Raw genomic sequence first — 22,633 nt, 5'->3', positions numbered from 1 at the left:
AATGATTTTTCAGCAGGAAACCTTTTTTTTCGGGAGAAATCAAATATTTTCGCTTGATTGTTGGTTTGCTGATATCAATCGGCCTAAGTAGACATTGGTTAGACAACACCACAGATTGTCCAACGTATACATAATGGATATGTTTGCATACTTACACCAAACTTAAATATTTCAATTCTTACTGACGTTGGACTCAATGTAACTACTTAAACAAATACTGTTTCATATGCCCTAGGACTTGGATATCTTTTAAAATCGGTCTCAGCGCAAGAAAATATTCTGGACCTACTTTTGCCTAAGAAGGCGTAGCTTCCTAACTACTAGGTACTGTAGGCATACTATAGGCCTAGATGTAGACAGTGGTATTTTGAAAAAAATGCAAATATTACAGATTCCTACCATCTAAACTTTAAAGAACATTTTTATGAAGTCCGATTTTGTAGTTATAGCATTAGCTTTTTTCACGTCGTTAGCGAAGAAGGAGTGTGAGACATCGTTAAGCTTATTTTTGTGGAGGGGGGGGGGGGTGTAGGCCTACTGAAATCATTAGGCATATTATACACATTTTTCGGTTTAGTTATGATTTGATTGTGTCTATCGGATCAATTTCTGTCCTTTTATCATTTAATGACCCATGTTTTTCATTCGAGTCGGTCAACATTGCGGTACAGAAGAGGGATAAAATGTGTCATGTCCCTGTGTGACGTATGTCAAAACTAAGAACGTCTCTGTAAAAATCAAGTGAGGATGGGAAAACGACGGTAAGAAATGTTATATTTAAGTCACTTACCTTAATTCACTTTTGAAACTTATATCAAGGCTAAAGGGTACATAAACCACTAGAACAATGCCGGTCCCATCACGTTACGGTGACTCTCCATTTTGAATCGCAGCTTTGGCGGACGATTTTTGCACTAATTTCTAAATCTATTTCAATATTTTTATTTTCCATCTTGATTAAACTAATAAGAAAATTGTTTAATTATAATAAATGTATGACAAATTGTAATATTTGCACTTGTTATTTTAATTAGTTGTGTTCTAATGACCGACTACTTTCTTATGTCTCTCGTTGTAGACTTGCACGAGTCCAGAGAATCGCAAAACGTTTTAATTTATTAATATGAAAATATTTAATTAAATACGAATGAATTAAAATATATGAATTGTAATGAATTGAGTTATTCTTGAAATTTCGCAGTTCATTTGTTTCAAGAGGAACTCAATTCATCACCCCATGAAATCGACCAAAGTAATATTCAATCCTTAAAACAATAGACCACACTATCTCGCCTTCGATTTGTTATCAAACCTTTTGATTGTAAATAGAATGAGTGGAATGAACCATTAACACGAGATAAAAGATAAGAAATAATATAAATCCCATTAATTGATGAGAAATATCAGTACAATGAGTGTGACTAGTAACAGTTAAACATATAAGGTTATATTTTCGACTAAAAAACAACCAATTTCTACAGCTCTTGGAAAAAGGTTAAAGCCATAGCAATGCTTTTGACAATGTCCTGGAGATGACCGCCTATATCCCAATAAAATATAGTACAGTAAGGAAGAGTTGATCCACCAAATTAGTCTTTAGTGGAAGTAATAAAACGACAACCCAAATTTTCTTTTATTATTATATATTTCTTACCTCCAGGGTAAATTATATATGATATAATGTCGTCACGGTGGACAAAACTCCCTGATGGTATCATCAGTAAAGGCCATAGCGACATGAGTCAGAACTAACACTAGCCTTAGTGAGGACAGTCGCTTGCAGGTCATAACTACATATATGTATAAACTTAACCATGGCTGTAAAAAGTAGAACGAAATGCGGCTACTAGAGGATGGCAACTCCATGAATGAAATATGTGATCTCTGTTCTGACAGAAGTAATGCATAAATAGGTTGTGGCACACGGAATATATAAAATAAGTCATAACACACGGAAAAAATAGAATAGGTCATGGTACAAGTAAACTAGGCTATCGCACAAGAAATACGTTAAATAGGTCATGATAAAAGGAATGCAATGAGTAGGTCATGGCACATGGAATACATCGAACAGGCCATGTCACATAGAATACATAAAATAAGTCATGACACAGGAATACATTAGATAGGTCATGGCAGAAGAAATAAAATAAATACGTCATGACACACGGCATACATTAGATAGGTCATGGCAGAAGAAATACAATAAATACGTCATGACACACGGCATACATTAGATAGGTCATGGCAGAAGAAATACAATAAATACGTCATGGAACAAGGAATACATAAAAAGATCGAAGTAGAAGTAACAAATTAAATAACGCATAAAATAGGTCATGTGCCAATGAAATACATAAAATATCATTTTATAACATGCAATTAAAAAATTTGTTATTGCGAGACCTGGCAAGTTTCCATACCTTAGTTAAGGTTCATTACACAATTGAAATATCTGTACTATCACAAAAAACTATTAGAGAAAGTTTAATTATTGAAATCCTTAATTGACTTCCTTCATTATCCATAAATTCATATGCCACTAATGAAAATCAGTGGACATTATACATAAAGTCAATGACACTAGTAGGTAACTCAGTGGAGATTATACATAAAGTCCTTAAGACACTAGTGATAACTCAGTTCATTATACATAAAGTCATATGACACTAGTGATAACTCAGTGGAGATTATACATAAAGTCATATGACACTAGTGGTAACTCAGTGGAGATTATACATAAAGTCATATGACACTAGTGGTAACTCAGTGGACATTATACATAAAGTCATATGACACTAGTGGTTACACAGGACATTTTAGTCATATGACACATAGGTGAGTCATATGACACTAGTGGTAACTCAGTGGAGATTATACATAAAGTCATATGACACTAGTGGTAACTCAGTGGAGATTATACATAAAGTCATATGACACTAGTGGTAACTCAGTGGACATTATACATAAAGTCATATGACACTAGTGGTAACTCAGTGGAGATTATACATAAAGTCATATGACACTAGTGATAACTCAGTGGAGATTATACATAAAGTCATATGACACTAGTGGTAACTCAGTGGAGATTATACATAAAGTCATATGACACTAGTGGTAACTCAGTGGAGATTATACATAAAGTCATATGACACTAGTGGTAACTCAGTGGACATTATACATAAAGTCATATGACACTAGTTGATAACTCAGTGGACATTATACATAAAGTCATATGACACTAGTGGTAACTCAGTGGAGATTATACATAAAGTCATATGACACTAGTGGTAACTCAGTGGAGATTATACATAAAGTCATATGACACTAGTGGTAACTCAGTGGAGATTATACATAAAGTCATATGACACTAGTGGTAACTCAGTGGAGATTATACATAAAGTCATATGACACTAGTGGTAACTCAGTGGAGATTATACATAAAGTCATATGACACTAGTGGTAACTCAGTGGAGATTATACATAAAGTCATATGACACTAGTGATAACTCAGTGGAGATTATACATAAAGTCATATGACACTAGTGATAACTCAGTGGAGATTATACATAAAGTCATATGACACTAGTGGTAACTCAGTGGACATTATACATAAAGTCATATGACACTAGTGGTAACTCAGTGGAGATTATACATAAAGTCATATGACACTAGTGGTAACACTCAGTGGACATTATACATAAAGTCATATGACACTAGTGGTAACTCAGTGGAGATTATACATAAAGTCATATGACACTAGTGATAACTCAGTGGACATTATACATAAAGTCATATGACACTAGTGATAACTCAGTGGAGATTATACATAAAGTCATATGACACTAGTGGTAACTCAGTGGACATTATACATAAAGTCATATGACACTATAAAGTCATATGACACTAGTGGTAACACAGAGGACATTATACATAAAGTCATATGACACTAGTGGTAACTCAGTGGACATTATACATAAAGTCATATGACACTAGTGGTAACTCAGTGGAGATTATACATAAAGTCATATGACACTAGTGGTAACACAGAGGACATTATACATAAAGTCATATGACACTAGTGGTAACTCAGTGGACATTATACATAAAGTCATATGACACTAGTGGTAACTCAGTGGAGATTATACATAAAGTCATATGACACTAGTGGTAACTCAGTGGACATTATACATAAAGTCATATGACACTAGTGGTAACTCAGTGGAGATTATACATAAAGTCATATGACACTAGTGGTAACTCAGTGGAGATTATACATAAAGTCATATGACACTAGTGGTAACTCAGTGGAGATTATACATAAAGTCATATGACACTAGTGGTAACTCAGTGGAGATTATACATAAAGTCATATGACACTAGTGGTAACTCAGTGGAGATTATACATAAAGTCATATGACACTAGTGGTAACTCAGTGGAGATTATACATAAAGTCATATGACACTAGTGATAACTCAGTGGACATTATACATAAAGTCATATGACACTAGTGGTAACTCAGTGGAGATTATACATAAAGTCATATGACACTAGTGGTAACTCAGTGGAGATTATACATAAAGTCATATGACACTAGTGGTAACTCAGTGGACATTATACATAAAGTCATATGACACTAGTGATAACTCAGTGGAGATTATACATAAAGTCATATGACACTAGTGGTAACTCAGTGGAGATTATACATAAAGTCATATGACACTAGTGGTAACTCAGTGGAGATTATACATAAAGTCATATGACACTAGTGGTAACTCAGTGGACATTATACATAAAGTCATATGACACTAGTGGTAACTCAGTGGACATTATACATAAAGTCATATGACACTAGTGGTAACTCAGTGGAGATTATACATAAAGTCATATGACACTAGTGGTAACTCAGTGGACATTATACATAAAGTCATATGACACTAGTGGTAACTCAGTGGAGATTATACATAAAGTCATATGACACTAGTGGTAACTCAGTGGACATTATACATAAAGTCATATGACACTAGTGGTAACTCAGTGGACATTATACATAAAGTCATATGACACTAGTGGTAACTCAGTGGAGATTATACATAAAGTCATATGACACTAGTGGTAACTCAGTGGACATTATACATAAAGTCATATGACACTAGTGGTAACTCAGTGGAGATTATACATAAAGTCATATGACACTAGTGGTAACTCAGTGGACATTATACATAAAGTCATATGACACTAGTGGTAACTCAGTGGACATTATACATAAAGTCATATGACACTAGTGGTAACTCAGTGGACATTATACATAAAGTCATATGACACTAGTGGTAACTCAGTGGAGATTATACATAAAGTCATATGACACTAGTGGTAACTCAGTGGAGATTATACATAAAGTCATATGACACTAGTGGTAACTCAGTGGAGATTATACATAAAGTCATATGACACTAGTGGTAACTCAGTGGACATTATACATAAAGTCATATGACACTAGTGGTAACTCAGTGGACATTATACATAAAGTCATATGACACTAGTGGTAACTCAGTGGACATTATACATAAAGTCATATGACACTAGTGGTAACTCAGTGGAATTATACATAAAGTCATATGACACTAGTGAACCACTAGTCATATGACACTTCAGTGTAACATTCAGTAGTGGAACTCATGAATTATACATAAAGTCATATGACACTAGTGGTAACTCAGTGGAGATTATACATAAAGTCATATGACACTAGTGGTAACTCAGTGGACATTATACATAAAGTCATATGACACTAGTGGTAACTCAGTGGACATTATACATAAAGTCATATGACACTAGTGGTAACTCAGTGGACATTATACATAAAGTCATATGACACTAGTGGTAACTCAGTGGAGATTATACATAAAGTCATATGACACTAGTGATAACTCAGTGGACATTATACATAAAGTCATATGCCACTAATGAAAACTCAGTGGACATTATACATAAAGTCATATGCCACTAATGAAAACTCAGTGGACATTATACATAAAGTCATATGACACTAGTGGTAACTCAGTGGACATTATACATAAAGTCATATGACACTAGTGGTAACTCAGTGGAGATTATACATAAAGTCATATGACACTAGTGGTAACTCAGTGGAGATTATACATAAAGTCATATGACACTAGTGATAACTCAGTGGACATTATACATAAAGTCATATGACACTAGTGGTAACTCAGTGGACATTATACATAAAGTCATATGACACTAGTGGTAACTCAGTGGAGATTATACATAAAGTCATATGACACTAGTGGTAACTCAGTGGAATTATACATAAGTCATATGACACTGTAACCAGTGGAGATTATACATAAAGTCATATGACACTAGTGGTAACTCAGTGGACATTATACATAAAGTCATATGACACTAGTGGTAACTCAGTGGACATTATACATAAAGTCATATGACACTAGTGGTAACACAGAGGACATTATACATAAAGTCATATGACACTAGTGGTAACACAGAGGACATTATACATAAAGTCATATGACACTAGTGGTAACTCAGTGGACATTATACATAAAGTCATATGACACTAGTGGTAACTCAGTGGACATTATACATAAAGTCATATGACACTAGTGGTAACTCAGTGGAGATTATACATAAAGTCATATGACACTAGTGGTAACACAGAGGACATTATACATAAAGTCATATGACACTAGTGGTAACTCAGTGGACATTATACATAAAGTCATATGACACTAGTGGTAACTCAGTGGACATTTATACATAAAGTCATATGACACTAGTGGTAACTCAGTGGAGATTATACATAAAGTCATATGACACTAGTGGTAACTCAGTGGACATTATACATAAAGTCATATGACACTAGTGGTAACTCAGTGGAGATTATACATAAAGTCATATGACACTAGTGGTAACTCAGTGGAGATTATACATAAAGTCATATGACACTAGTGGTAACTCAGTGGAATTATACATAAAGTCATATGACACTAGTGGTAACTCAGTGGACATTATACATAAAGTCATATGACACTAGTGGTAACTCAGTGGAGATTATACATAAAGTCATATGACACTAGTGGTATAACTCAGTGGACATTATACATAAAGTCATATGACACTAGTGGTAACTCAGTGGAGATTATACATAAAGTCATATGACACTAGTGGTAACTCAGTGGAGATTATACATAAAGTCATATGACACTAGTGGTAACATCAGTGGAGTTATACATAAAGTCATATGACACTAGTGGTAACTCAGTGGAGATTATACATAAAGTCATATGACACTAGTGGTAACTCAGTGGAATTATACATAAAGTCATATGACACTAGTGGTAACTCAGTGGACATTATACATAAAGTCATATGGTAACTAGTGGTAACTCAGTGGAGATTATACATAAAGTCATATGACACTAGTGGTAACTCAGTGGACATTATACATAAAGTCATATGACACTAGTGGTAACTCAGTGGAGATTATACATAAAGTCATATGACACTAGTGGTAACTCAGTGGAGATTATACATAAAGTCATATGACACTAGTGGTAACACAGAGGACATTATACATAAAGTCATATGACACTAGTGGTAACACAGAGGACATTATACATAAAGTCATATGACACTAGTGGTAACTCAGTGGAGATTATACATAAAGTCATATGACACTAGTGGTAACTCAGTGGACATTATACATAAAGTCATATGACACTAGTGGTAACTCAGTGGAGATTATACATAAAGTCATATGACACTAGTGGTAACTCAGTGGACATTATACATAAAGGTCATATGACACTAGTGGTAACTCAGTGGAGATTATACATAAAGTCATATGACACTAGTGGTAACTCAGTGGACATTATACATAAAGTCATATGACACTAGTGGTAACTCAGTGGAGATTATACATAAAGTCATATGACACTAGTGGTAACTCAGTGGACATTATACATAAAGTCATATGACACTAGTGGTAACTCAGTGGACATTATACATAAAGTCATATGACACTAGTGGTAACTCAGTGGAGATTATACATAAAGTCATATGACACTAGTGGTAACTCAGTGGACATTATACATAAAGTCATATGACACTAGTGGTAACTCAGTGGAGATTATACATAAAGTCATATGACACTAGTGGTAACTCAGTGGAGATTATACATAAAGTCATATGACACTAGTGGTAACTCAGTGGACATTATACATAAAGTCATATGACACTAGTGGTAACTCAGTGGAGATTATACATAAAGTCATATGACACTAGTGGTTAACATCAGTGGACATTATATACATAAAGTCATATGACACTAGTGGTAACTCAGTGGACATTATACATAAAGTCATATGACACTAGTGGTAACTCAGTGGGACATTATACATAAAGTCATATGACACTAGTGGTAACTCAGTGGACATATATACATAAAGTCATATGACACTAGTGGTAACTCAGTGGACATTATACATAAAGTCATATGACACTAGTGGTAACTCAGTGGAGATTATACATAAAGTCATATGACACTAGTGGTAACTCAGTGGAGATTATACATAAAGTCATATGACACTAGTGGTAACTCAGAGGACATTATACATAAAGTCATATGACACTAGTGGTAACTCAGTGGACATTATACATAAAGTCATATGACACTAGTGGTAACTCAGTGGACATTATACATAAAGTCATATGACACTAGTGGTAACTCAGTGGACATTATACATAAAGTCATATGACACTAGTGGTAACTCAGTGGACATTATACATAAAGTCATATGACACTAGTGGTAACTCAGTGGACATTATACATAAAGTCATATGACACTAGTGGTAACTCAGTGGACATTATACATAAAGTCATATGACACTAGTGGTAACTCAGTGGAGATTATACATAAAGTCATATGACACTAGTGATAACTCAGTGGACATTATACATAAAGTCATATGACACTAGTGGTAACTCAGTGGAGATTATACATAAAGTCATATGACACTAGTGGTAACTCAGTGGACATTATACATAAAGTCATATGACACTAGTGGTAACTCAGTGGACATTATACATAAAGTCATATGACACTAGTGGTAACACAGTGGACATTATACATAAAGTCATATGACACTAGTGGTAACTCAGTGGACATTATACATAAAGTCATATGACACTAGTGGTAACTCAGTGGACATTATACATAAAGTCATATGACACTAGTGGTAACTCAGTGGAGATTATACATAAAGTCATATGACACTAGTGGTAACTCAGTGGAGATTATACATAAAGTCATATGACACTAGTGGTAACTCAGTGGACATTATACATAAAGTCATATGACACTAGTGTAACTCAGTGGAATTATACATAAAGTCATATGACACTAGTGTAACTCAGTGGACATTATACATAAAGTCATATGACACTAGTGGTAACTCAGTGGAGATTATACATAAAGTCATATGACACTAGTGGTAACTCAGTGGACATTATACATAAAGTCATATGACACTAGTGGTAACTCAGTGGACATTATACATAAAGTCATATGACACTAGTGGTAACTCAGTGGACATTATACATAAAGTCATATGACACTAGTGGTAACTCAGTGGACATTATACATAAAGTCATATGACACTAGTGGTAACTCAGTGGACATTATACATAAAGTCATATGACACTAGTGGTAACTCAGTGGACATTATACATAAAGTCATATGACACTAGTGGTAACTCAGTGGACATTATACATAAAGTCATATGACACTAGTGGTAACTCAGTGGACATTATACATAAAGTCATATGACACTAGTGGTAACTCAGTGGAGTATCATTTACATAAAGTCATATGACACTAGTGGTAACTCAGTGGACATTATACATAAAGTCATATGACACTAGTGGTAACTCAGTGGAATTATCATAAAGTCATATGACACTAGTGGAGGACATTATACATAAAGTCATATGACACTAGTGGTAACTCAGTGGACATTATACATAAAGTCATATGACACTAGTGGTAACTCAGTGGACATTATACATAAAGTCATATGACACTAGTGGTAACTCAGTGGACATTATACATAAAGTCATATGACACTAGTGGTAACTCAGTGGAGATTATACATAAAGTCATATGACACTAGTGATAACTCAGTGGAGATTATACATAAAGTCATATGACACTAGTGATAACTCAGTGGACATTATACATAAAGTCATATGACACTAGTGGTAACTCAGTGGACATTATACATAAAGTCATATGACACTAGTGGTAACACAGAGGACATTATACATAAAGTCATATGACACTAGTGGTAACACAGAGGACATTATACATAAAGTCATATGACACTAGTGGTAACTCAGTGGAGATTATACATAAAGTCATATGACACTAGTGGTAACTCAGTGGAGATTATACATAAAGTCATATGACACTAGTGATAACTCAGTGGACATTATACATAAAGTCATATGACACTAGTGGTAACTCAGTGGAGATTATACATAAAGTCATATGACACTAGTGGTAACTCAGTGGACATTATACATAAAGTCATATGACACTAGTGGTAACTCAGTGGACATTATACATAAAGTCATATGACACTAGTGATAACTCAGTGGACATTATACATAAAGTCATATGACACTAGTGGTAACTCAGTGGAGATTATACATAAAGTCATATGACACTAGTGGTAACTCAGTGGAGATTATACATAAAGTCATATGACACTAGTGGTAACTCAGTGGACATTATACATAAAGTCATATGACACTAGTGGTAACTCAGTGGAGATTATACATAAAGTCATATGACACTAGTGATAACTCAGTGGACATTATACATAAAGTCATATGACACTAGTGGTAACTCAGTGGAGATTATACATAAAGTCATATGACACTAGTGGTAACTCAGTGGACATTATACATAAAGTCATATGACACTAGTGGTAACTCAGTGGAGATTATACATAAAGTCATATGACACTAGTGTAACTCAGTGGAATTATACATAAAGTCATATGACACTAGTGGTAACTCAGTGGAGATTATACATAAAGTCATATGACACTAGTGGTAACTCAGTGGAGATTATACATAAAGTCATATGACACTAGTGGTAACTCAGTGGAGATTATACATAAAGTCATATGACACTAGTGGTAACTCAGTGGAGATTATACATAAAGTCATATGACACTAGTGGTAACACAGAGGACATTATACATAAAGTCATATGACACTAGTGGTAACACAGAGGACATTATACATAAAGTCATATGACACTAGTGGTAACTCAGTGGACATTATACATAAAGTCATATGACACTAGTGGTAACTCAGTGGAGATTATACATAAAGTCATATGACACTAGTGGTAACTCAGTGGAATTATACATAAAGTCATATGACACTAGTGGTAACTCAGTGGAGATTATACATAAAGTCATATGACACTAGTGGTAACTCAGTGGACATTATACATAAAGTCATATGACACTAGTGGTAACTCAGTGGACATTATACATAAAGTCATATGACACTAGTGGTAACTCAGTGGAGATTATACATAAAGTCATATGACACTAGTGTAACCAGTGGAATTATACATAAAGTCATATGACACTAGTGGTAACTCAGTGGAGATTATACATAAAGTCATATGACACTAGTGGTAACTCAGTGGAGATTATACATAAAGTCATATGACACTAGTGGTAACTCAGTGGACATTATACATAAAGTCATATGACACTAGTGGTAACTCAGTGGAGATTATACATAAAGTCATATGACACTAGTGGTAACTCAGTGGACATTATACATAAAGTCATATGACACTAGTGGTAACTCAGTGGAATTATACATAAAGTCATATGACACTAGTGGTAACTCAGTGGAGATTATACATAAAGTCATATGACACTAGTGGTAACTCAGTGGAGATTATACATAAAGTCATATGACACTAGTGGTAACACAGAGGACATTATACATAAAGTCATATGACACTAGTGGTAACACAGAGGACATTATACATAAAGTCATATGACACTAGTGGTAACTCAGTGGACATTATACATAAAGTCATATGACACTAGTGGTAACTCAGTGGAGATTATACATAAAGTCATATGACACTAGTGGTAACTCAGTGGAGATTATACATAAAGTCATATGACACTAGTGGTAACTCAGTGGAGATTATACATAAAGTCATATGACACTAGTGGTAACTCAGTGGAGATTATACATAAAGTCATATGACACTAGTGGTAACTCAGTGGACATTATACATAAAGTCATATGACACTAGTGGTAACTCAGTGGAGATTATACATAAAGTCATATGACACTAGTGGTAACTCAGTGGAGATTATACATAAAGTCATATGACACTAGTGGTAACTCAGTGGACATTATACATAAAGTCATATGACACTAGTGGTAACTCAGTGGAGATTATACATAAAGTCATATGACACTAGTGGTAACTCAGTGGAGATTATACATAAAGTCATATGACACTAGTGGTAACTCAGTGGAGATTATACATAAAGTCATATGACACTAGTGGTAACTCAGTGGAGATTATACATAAAGTCATATGACACTAGTGGTAACTCAGTGGACATTATACATAAAGTCATATGACACTAGTGGTAACTCAGTGGACATTATACATAAAGTCATATGACACTAGTGGTAACTCAGTGGACATAAATCATATGCACTAGTGATTATACATAAAGTCATATGACACTAGTGGTAACTCAGTGGACATTATACATAAAGTCATATGACACTAGTGGTAACTCAGTGGACATTATACATAAAGTCATATGACACTAGTGGTAACACAGTGGACATTATACATAAAGTCATATGACACTAGTGGTAACTCAGTGGACATTATACATAAAGTCATATGACACTAGTGGTAACTCAGTGGACATTATACATAAAGTCATATGACACTAGTGGTAACACAGTGGACATTATACATAAAGTCATATGACACTAGTGGTAACACAGTGGACATTATACACTAAAGTCATATGACACTAGTGGTAACTCAGTGGAGATTATACATAAAGTCATATGACACTAGTGATAACTCAGTGGACATTATACATAAAGTCATATGACACTAGTGGTAACTCAGTGGAGATTATACATAAAGTCATATGACACTAGTGGTAACTCAGTGGACATTATACATAAAGTCATATGACACTAGTGATAACTCAGGGGAGATTATACATAAAGTCATATGACACTAGTGGTAACTCAGTGGACATTATACATAAAGTCATATGACACTAGTGATAACTCAGTGGACATTATACATAAAGTCATATGACACTAGTGGTAACTCAGTGGAGATTATACATAAAGTCATATGACACTAATGGTAACACAGAGGACATTATACATAAAGTCATATGACACTAGTGGTAACTCAGTGGACATTATACATAAAGTCATATGACACTAGTGGTAACTCAGTGGACATTATACATAAAGTCATATGACACTAGTGGTAACTCAGTGGACATTATACATAAAGTCATATGACACTAGTGATAACTCAGGGGACATTATTCAAAAATCATGTTTCCCCCATAAGGAGCCCCTCGTACGTTTAGCAAGAGTTGTCGTTCGTGTAACGGAACTCTCCGAGGTATTCCGATAACAAACAAAATGGATGGCAGACGACGCTTCCGTCTGTCTTTGACCGACGAAACAAGTAATATTCTTATGATAAAAATAACACAATTACACTCGATGTACAGTTTAACATGCTAAAGGGAATTGATTTGGGCTGAAAGATACGGTAGGTCTAACTTCTTATTTACCAATAACTGTAACGTTTGCCCAACACGGCAACGGTGTTTTGGGCAAAAAACTTAAAAAGTCTACGTAGCCATTACGTTAGACTTGTATTCTAGCGCGAGAAAAACTTTGTTCGGTATAATAAACAATTTATTGCCCTGGCGGTAGGGAGACGTGACGCTTAGTTTACCCGCGGCATGTCATATTTCCCGAGGGCTACGTCCTCTGGAAATATGACATGCCTTGGGTAAACAAAGCGTCATGTCTCCCTACCGCCAGGGCAATAATTGTATAAAGTCATATGACACTAGTGATAACGCATTGGACATTATTCGTGATCAGGAAATATCAATTGTAAATGTATCTATATGTATATATGCAGGTCGAATGGTCCTTGTTTGCATATTCTTCTATTCCAGAAATAATGCCAAAACTTTACAATATATAAGCTTGTTTGAAATATAATTGGCATTTTCGAAAATATTATTTCATTTTGGTTCTTTCAAACAACTGTAAATACCTTCATAATTGGGGGGGATAGGAAACCTTTGTCTAGAATATCATGTAGCATCGTGTTTGAAGTGATAACAAAGTCTTAAATGTAAATATAAAAAAGCGTTCACAAATCTTATTAGTTGGTGCTTACTAATGAAAGAGTTTGGATCTCAAATTATTTAACGTATACAACTCCATATGTGAAGACTGGGGCTAACTACGATGGCCCATATCAGCCGACATGGCAACTGCTTTACTAAACTGTAGTTGTACACACATTTGTGGTGATTGTCATGACAATCGTTTTGGTTTCAAAGGTCATTTAATCAGCACACCTGTACGGCATCAAACTCGGCTTGATATCGGCGTGGAATGTTAATTGTCTCAAAAGCCAGACACTCGCCAATACGGCTGGTATAGGCCACGCGTAAGGATGACAAAACAGTTACTCTAGTAAAGCAGTTGCCAAATGAGTAAAATGACAAAACTCGTTGGAAAGTGCTTTTTACTAAAGCAGTTGCCATGACAATCACCTGAAATGCGTGTACAACTACAGTTTAGTAAAGCAGTTGCCATGTCGGCTGATATGGGCCATCGTAGCTAACAAATCATTTCATGTATGTAACTCCACACATAAAATGTTTAACATATAAAACTCCATAGATGAAAGGGTGGGGTTATTAAATTATTTCACATATACAACCCCACACATGAAAGGTTGGGGATACCAAATCATTTCACATAGTCAACACCAAATATGAAAGATTGGGGCTATCAAATTATTTTACATATACAACCCCACATATGAAAGGGTCGGGCTATCCAATTATTTCACATATACAACTCCACACATGAAAGGTTGAGGCTATACAATTATTTTAACATTCTTCATTTCAACCGCGCCACAGATTTAAGAATCACTATTTTGGATCCATATTTTTTTCAAGTTTTATATTCTTACTCTTATGTAAACGATAAAAATAGATTAGATAAAGTAAAATGTATGTTTAAATAAATAAACTATTCTATATTAATGTTTTCTCTTAAAGTATAATTATCCATCTATTATGGTTTAATTTGATATGCCTTGTATGACTTTTCAATATTAAGACCATGTACTGAAACTACCGGAGTGTCTTTAACGATCTTTGCTACAATGCTATCTGATTACCTAATTACTCAAGGCCAGGGATTGAACTGGATATACTGTGGATTTCCTACATACAGAGATATAGGGCCATGTTCGGCGAACCTTTACAGGAAGAGGACACAAATATGACATAGAACTATTAATTTACAATGTCAGATTATTGCATTGTCATATCAGTATAAAAGACACCGATAACAGATCTGCTCTGCTATCATATTAACACGTGGTCGACATTTTAACAGTTAAATGAAGTAAATGTTTAATGAATGCCAATGGCATAAATCCGAGTACATATCACAGATCGCTATCAGGGCAATAAAACCTAATATCTACCGATAATTAGTTCACAATGTATCTGGTTACGATCCAACTAATGACACTGAATCCGGGGTATATATTATTGTATATGGGTAAGAATGTAAAATTAGCACAGTAAAGGACTTAACAGTCAGCTAATAACATGGAATAATTACATTGTAAAAGGTTGGTATAAACTTTAGAATTGATATGTTCTTACCAAGTCTGTAATTTAGATATTGACTTCTTGTTGTTAAATATTTTGTAACGAGCAAGTAAATTTGAGGAACAGTTTAGTGAAGGTTCTAACGGTTAAACATATTTTTGTTATCAACCTATTTAAAAAGTCAATAGCTTAATCAGTTAAAAAGGAAAAATTACAAGTATATGGAAAACTGGTTTTAACCTACAAATGTAAAATTTGTCTTAGACATACAAGAGATATAATTATGTATAATTGATCATTTCAGAGTAATTGTAAGTCTTTAGAAAGGTCTATATTTCGGAGGAAACTATTGACCAAAGACATTTTAGAACCAAAGCAAAATGGCGAGTCAACAAAAAGATCTGACGGAAATGAAAATAACAACGAGTGTCATGCAGAAGAACTGGAAACTGCTGAAGCAGATCCATGTTAGAGACATTCTGGATACTATGATAGAGAAATGCCTAATAACTATTGATGCGAGTCGAGAAATATTGAAGAAGGATAACGAGAGTCAGCAAGCGGAAGCTTTACTCTATCTTATCTTTAGAAAACCTCAACAGCAACTGGACGAGTTCATGGACATTCTAGTTAACAATGGATATGATTTCATTGTCGAGGCACTACAAGAAGGTACTACTAACACTGTTTAGATTTCATATCCGTTAATGCTAAGTCTCATTTGAATTTAATCTTAAGCGAGTACAGATGTGTTCCCAGAATATTTAATAAGCAATATAATTTTAAATTTAAATGGCTAAAACAATATTAATCAATTAAAAATAATTAGTGACTATCTGGTATATACATTCGTGCAAAGATTGGGTTGGTGCAATAATGTGTGCTTCTAAAAGTGTTCACTATGTGGGAATTATTTATATCCATATTTTTTTTCAATTATTGTCTACTCTTTTATGTGTGAATATTTACATTTTCACTGCAGTCTCACTATGTAACCTTACCAAGCGCAGTTTGCATTCATATAGTCTATGAACCGCAGTCGCTTATCATGACGTCATTATAATTGTTACGTCACAATTGTCAGCGATCACGGAAAATGGCTGTTCCATCCTTGACGATAACGAAATATTTATTCATTATAGATGAAAATCCGTTGGGATTTCGTTATAAGACTGTAACCAAATGTAAACATAAACATTGAACGTCTTTCAGCTGTCATTCATAGCCTATATGAATGCCAACTGAACAGAGGCAATTTTTAACAGCTAGCGCGCTTCATGCAATTTGGGCTATGAATGACAACTGAAAGACGTTCAATGCTTCATTGCCTACATCAAGAACAATATAATTCTGAGAGAAGAGCGGCAACTGCTAAAATTATGGATCTTAAATATAACACATGCCGGATTGTGTTCCATTTTTAAATGTTTAAATGTAACTATTTGTATGTTACCACTGATATCGCTATAATTAATTGTTTACTTACGTGTCCATCGTAAAGTTAACTGCAATACGTAACCTGTGATTGTCAATGTGATTACCTGTACCATTCCAATCAGTGTGAGCTAATGGTAACTTATTGGAAATTTATAAGCTATGAATGAGATTTTGATGTGGCACTCGAATGGATGCCATCGTAGTGTCGTCTCATTGTTAAAGAAAGTGTTTAAAATCATTGCCAACGTTATTATTTGTATATATTTTTATCTATTTAACAGCTCAAGCCGCAGACGCTTCTAACGTAAGTAAACTTGAATATAGCTGTAACAAAGATATAGATTCAATTTATATCCATAATAATTCTCTTCCTTTGAAACACATACCTGATTTCTTCTAGCTCACTTCGTTAGTTTATGCCAATGCTTGACTCTCCATCACTGTTATAAAATATTTGGGCCTCAAGTTTGTATTTTTAATTCCACCCATTTTTGTTTACATAGCTGTTGGATTCGTCGTTAGATGACCGTCGCCCTAAAACATCCGGAACACCTCTGCGTAGGAATGACAGTGGACATTTCCACATGCACAGACAACTAAGTGACACCACTCACTCCGAAAGAGAAAATGCCACCAGAAAACAGTTCATGGAAGAAATGAAAGCTGAACTTCAACAACAACAAACTGACACTATGACGAAACAATTCGAATTACTGAAACAGCATCAGTCGGAACAAATTGCAAGACAAACACAGGAATTACAGAGACACAATGCCGATATTATTAGAGCGGAATTCTCAAAATTAAAACAAAGCGATGATCAGCAGAAAGAGACTGAAGCCAGAATAGAAAAACTGGAATCACAACTTAAAGAATCACAACACAGGCTTGATCAGGAACGTGCAAAAATGAAGAAAGAAACAAAAAATGCTCACGATAAAATCCAAGAAATTCAGAGACAGAGAGATGAACTAAAAGCGGAATTAATCAAGGCTAAGCGAGAGTATACTGATTCATTGAAGAGAGTAAAGTCAGAAAATTTGTACCTGCGGAACCAAATAAAGCAAGACAAAAACGCCCAAAACCAGAACAGGTACGTATCAAGTTTGAGTATATTGACTACAATAAGTGTGTTTTGAGGTAAATATAGAAGGCTACCTCCAACTTATTAACTTTAAAGAGTGGTGATATGCTCTTCTTAGTACACGTATTTCCTGACGACAGGAATCAGACGTCGACTGAAACATGTAGTGTTATCTTATAGATTTGTGGTAGGGGAGACAGCGAAAAGCAAACAATACCTAGTCACATTATACTGACAACATTTGGATGAACACGCGGACAGAAATACTCATTCTGAATAATGTGGAATGACTCTATCCGTGTGTTTACATACGGCACCGCCTAAAAGAACGCGTTTGGAATAGTCTCATGATGGCGGCGCACATATGACAGATACCCTTCGAATATAGAATATGAAAGTATTTTCTAAGTTCCCGATACAATCAATATAAAAGCAATACATTAATAGTTTCGGCATAATTTGAAATAATTAGTCTATGTAATTTCATAAGATGAAATATTCTCAGTCTTGTTTTCAACAACGAAAACATTTCGTTGTTAATGAAATATCTTTATAAGTGGTACGCCTGTACAGTTTCGGTTCGGCCGGTATGGCGTGTTCCATTCGGGATTCACTAGATTCATATCCACAAAACGGGTAGGTATCTAAAAATAGAACGTACGGTATATCATAAAACTAATCGCAATCGAGCGTAATAATTCAAAAGGGTGAAATTCCATAGTAATGGACGGAAAAGATATGTATTCCGCTTACCTATAGGATAGTCCTTGAAAAAATATTTTGATTTTTAGGATCTTTTCCATCATTTCATGTATTTCATTATACAATGATGTTACACTGAATTTGTTTCCTCTAATCAGTCTGGTGTATGGACACTAAACCTACCGCTAAAATAATGATACGAATATGTTTTTTTTCATTTCAGTGCCCCGAAGTTGATAAAAAATCCGTAAGTACTTATTACTCTTCCATTTTGTCCAACAATATAAACCATGTTTTAGAGTATCAATAATTAGTATGCTGTATTTAACATGCACTTGATATCATTGGTACTGTATAAGATATACATTTTTTGTTTTCCAGGTTTACAACTCCCTTGAATCCAAAGTAAGTTAATATGTACTTTTTTAAGAAATCAAATCATATAAGAGAAGAGTATCTGAGTAGTACATACATTTGATAAAAGAAAGATTAAAATTACTTACTTTTAAATTATTTATATTCAGATATACATTATAAAAATATTAATGGAAATATGTTTGTTTTCATAAACAGATTAGCCCAGACATTAGAGAATGTGAGAAATCGCAGGAGGTGAACATAGAAAAAGTGAAGAGTCTTTCACAGAAAGTTAGCTATAAACATTGTATATACGATATATCTATTATATCTGAGCGAAACTCGGCGATCGCTTTATGGACAATGAGGTTTACAGTTTGGTAAAACTTTTTCTGCTTATTGTTTACAATTTTGGTAACTCCATTTTTTGCTTATTGTTTACAATTTGGAAAAGTTTTGTTGGTGTTATTAATTTGTTTTTTGTCTCTAGTTTAAAGCAAATGTAGATACATAAATGCACTTAGAATTCATGTGGCTTATAAGAGAAGAAAGATAAATCTTTCTGCACTAGCAAAACATAAATGCATTTGAATGCAAATTGTTCTTTTTAGTGTAGTTTATCTTTAAGGATGTCGTTTGTGAAAATAATGTGTGGAAACTGCTCCTATGAACTTATTATTAAAAGCATGTTGTATGTAGGATCAATTTGGAGTGTATACTGAATGTTGTCATCAGTTGGTAAATTAAGTTATAGAGTTGCTCTAGTTTTAATTATGTTTAAGCATTATGCGATAACATCAAAAGAAAAGAAAATTCGTATCAAACTTTTCCTATGTGAAAAACTTACCGCAATTTTGTTTAAAAAACACTCCAACAGAATATTGAATTTTAAAGAGGTTTCAAGGATCAAATGTTCGTGACTATATCATTGTCTTAGATAATAAATATGTTAATTATTCAATAAAATCTGTAATCTACAGTGTTATCCTTGTTTTGATTTATAACGTCAGAAACATCTATATCGATCGATGGCCTAACATGATTTATAACGTCAGAAACATCTATATCGATCGATGGCCTAAGATGATTTATAACGTCAGAAACATCTATATCGATCGATGGCCTAAGATGATTTATAACGTCAGAAACATCTATATCGATCGATGGCCTAACATGATTTATAACGTCAGAAACATCTATATCGATCGATGAGGCCTAAGATGATTTATAACGTCAGAAACATCTATATCGATCGATGGCCTAACATGATTTATAACGTTAGAAACATCTACATCGATCGATGGCCTAAGATGAGTTATAACGTCAGAAACATCTATATCGATCGATGGCCTAACATGATTTATAACGTCAGAAACATCTTTATTGATCGATGGCCTAAGATGATTTATAACGTCAGAAACACCTATATCGATCGATGGCCTAACATGATTTATAACGTCAGAAACATCTTTATTGATCGATGGCCTAAGATGATTTATAACGTCAGAAACACCTATATCGATCGATGGCCTAACATGATTTATAACGTCAGAAACATCTTTATTGATCGATGGCCTAAGATGATTTATAACGTCAGAAACATCTATATCGATCGATGGCCTAAGATGATTTATAACGTCAGAAACATCTTTATTGATCGATGGCCTAAGATGATTTATAACGTCAGAAACATCTATATCGATCGATGGCCTAACATGATTTATAACGTCAGAAACATCTTTATTGATCGATGGCCTAAGATGATTTATAACGTCAGAAAACACCTATATCGATCGATGGCCTAAGATGATTTATAACGTCAGAAACATCTATATCGATCGATGGCCTAAGATGATTTATAACGTCAGAAACATCTACATCGATCGATGGCCTAAGATGATTTATAACGTCAGAAACATCTATATCGATCGATGGCCTAAGATGATTTATAACGTCAGAAACATCTATATCGATCGATGGCCTAAGATGATTTATAACGTCAGAAACATCTATATCGATCGATGGCCTAACATGATTTATAACGTCAGAAACATCTATATCGATCGATGGCCTAAGATGATTTATAACGTCAGAAACATCTATATCGATCGATGGCCTAAGATGATTTATAACGTCAGAAACATCTATATCGATCGATGGCCTAAGATGATTTATAACGTCAGAAACATCTATATCGATCGATGGCCTAAGATGATTTATAACGTCAGAAACATCTATATCGATCGATGATCGATAGCCTAAAATGATTTATAACGTCAGAAACACCTATATCGATCGATGGCCTAAGATGATTTATAACGTCAGAAACACCTATATTGATCGATGGCCTAAGATGATTTATAACGTCAGAAACATCTATATTGATCGATGGCCTAAGATGATTTATAACGTCCGAAACACCTATATCGATCGATGGCCTAAGATGATTTATAACGTCAGAAACATCTATATTGATCGATGGCCTAAGATGATTTATAACGTCAGAAACACCTATATCGATCGATGGCCTAAGATGATTTATAACGTCAGAAACACCTATATCGATCGATGGCCTAAAATGAGTTATAACGTCAGAAAAATCTATATCGATCGATGGCCTAAGATGATTTATAACGTCAGAAACACCTATATTGATCGATGGCCTAAGATGATTTATAACGTCAGAAACATCTATATTGATCGATGGCCTAAGATGATTTATAACGTCAGAAACCACCTATATCGATCGATGGCCTAAGATGATTTATAACGTCAGAAACATCTACATCGATCGATGGCCTAACATGATATAACGTCAAAACATCTATATCGATCGATGGCCTAAGATGATTTATAACGTCAGAAACACCTATATTGATCGATGGCCTAAGATGAGTTATAACGTCAGAAACATCTATATCGATCGATGGCCTAAGATGATTTATAACGTCAGAAACATCTTTATTGATCGATGGCCTAAGATGAGTTATAACGTCAGAAACATCTATATCGATCGATGGCC

At 34.4% G+C, this 22,633-nt stretch overlaps 1 protein-coding gene across 2 annotated transcripts; it reads left to right on the top strand.

The window, feature by feature from the left end:
• The first annotated feature begins 13,722 nt into the window (after nt 1-13,722).
• LOC138336652 (uncharacterized protein PF3D7_1120000-like) lies at nt 13,723-20,526 on the top strand. 2 transcript variants are annotated; one of them, XM_069286183.1, is made up of 7 exons: nt 13,723-13,924; nt 16,336-16,703; nt 17,750-17,772; nt 17,972-18,561; nt 19,478-19,501; nt 19,636-19,659; nt 19,828-20,526. In XM_069286183.1, the coding sequence occupies exons 2-7, from the start codon at nt 16,412-16,414 to the stop codon at nt 19,868-19,870; spliced, it is 996 nt and encodes a 331-aa protein (XP_069142284.1). In that variant the 5' UTR covers nt 13,723-13,924; nt 16,336-16,411; the 3' UTR covers nt 19,871-20,526. The 2 variants fall into 2 exon arrangements, with proteins under 2 accessions (XP_069142284.1, XP_069142283.1); XM_069286182.1 differs by lacking the exon at nt 13,723-13,924 and adding an exon at nt 15,940-16,051.
• Nucleotides 20,527-22,633: the final 2,107 nt, after the last annotated feature.

The sequence above is a fragment of the Argopecten irradians genome, chromosome 12 (assembly GCF_041381155.1).
Source record: "Argopecten irradians isolate NY chromosome 12, Ai_NY, whole genome shotgun sequence".
In the NCBI taxonomy this organism is placed as follows: domain Eukaryota; kingdom Metazoa; phylum Mollusca; class Bivalvia; order Pectinida; family Pectinidae; genus Argopecten; species Argopecten irradians.
This window is presented reverse-complemented; position numbering and strand designations above follow the sequence as displayed.

Bases quoted from the DNA above. Each gene is read 5' to 3' on its own strand.
- LOC138336652 (XM_069286183.1), top strand. From the start codon at position 16,412: ATGGCGAGTCAACAAAAAGATCTGACGGAAATGAAAATAACAACGAGT. The intron at 17,773-17,971 runs GTAAGTAAACTT...TTGTTTACATAG, and splicing joins AAGCCGCAGACGCTTCTAAC to CTGTTGGATTCGTCGTTAGA. The intron at 19,660-19,827 runs GTAAGTTAATAT...TTTCATAAACAG, and splicing joins ACAACTCCCTTGAATCCAAA to ATTAGCCCAGACATTAGAGA.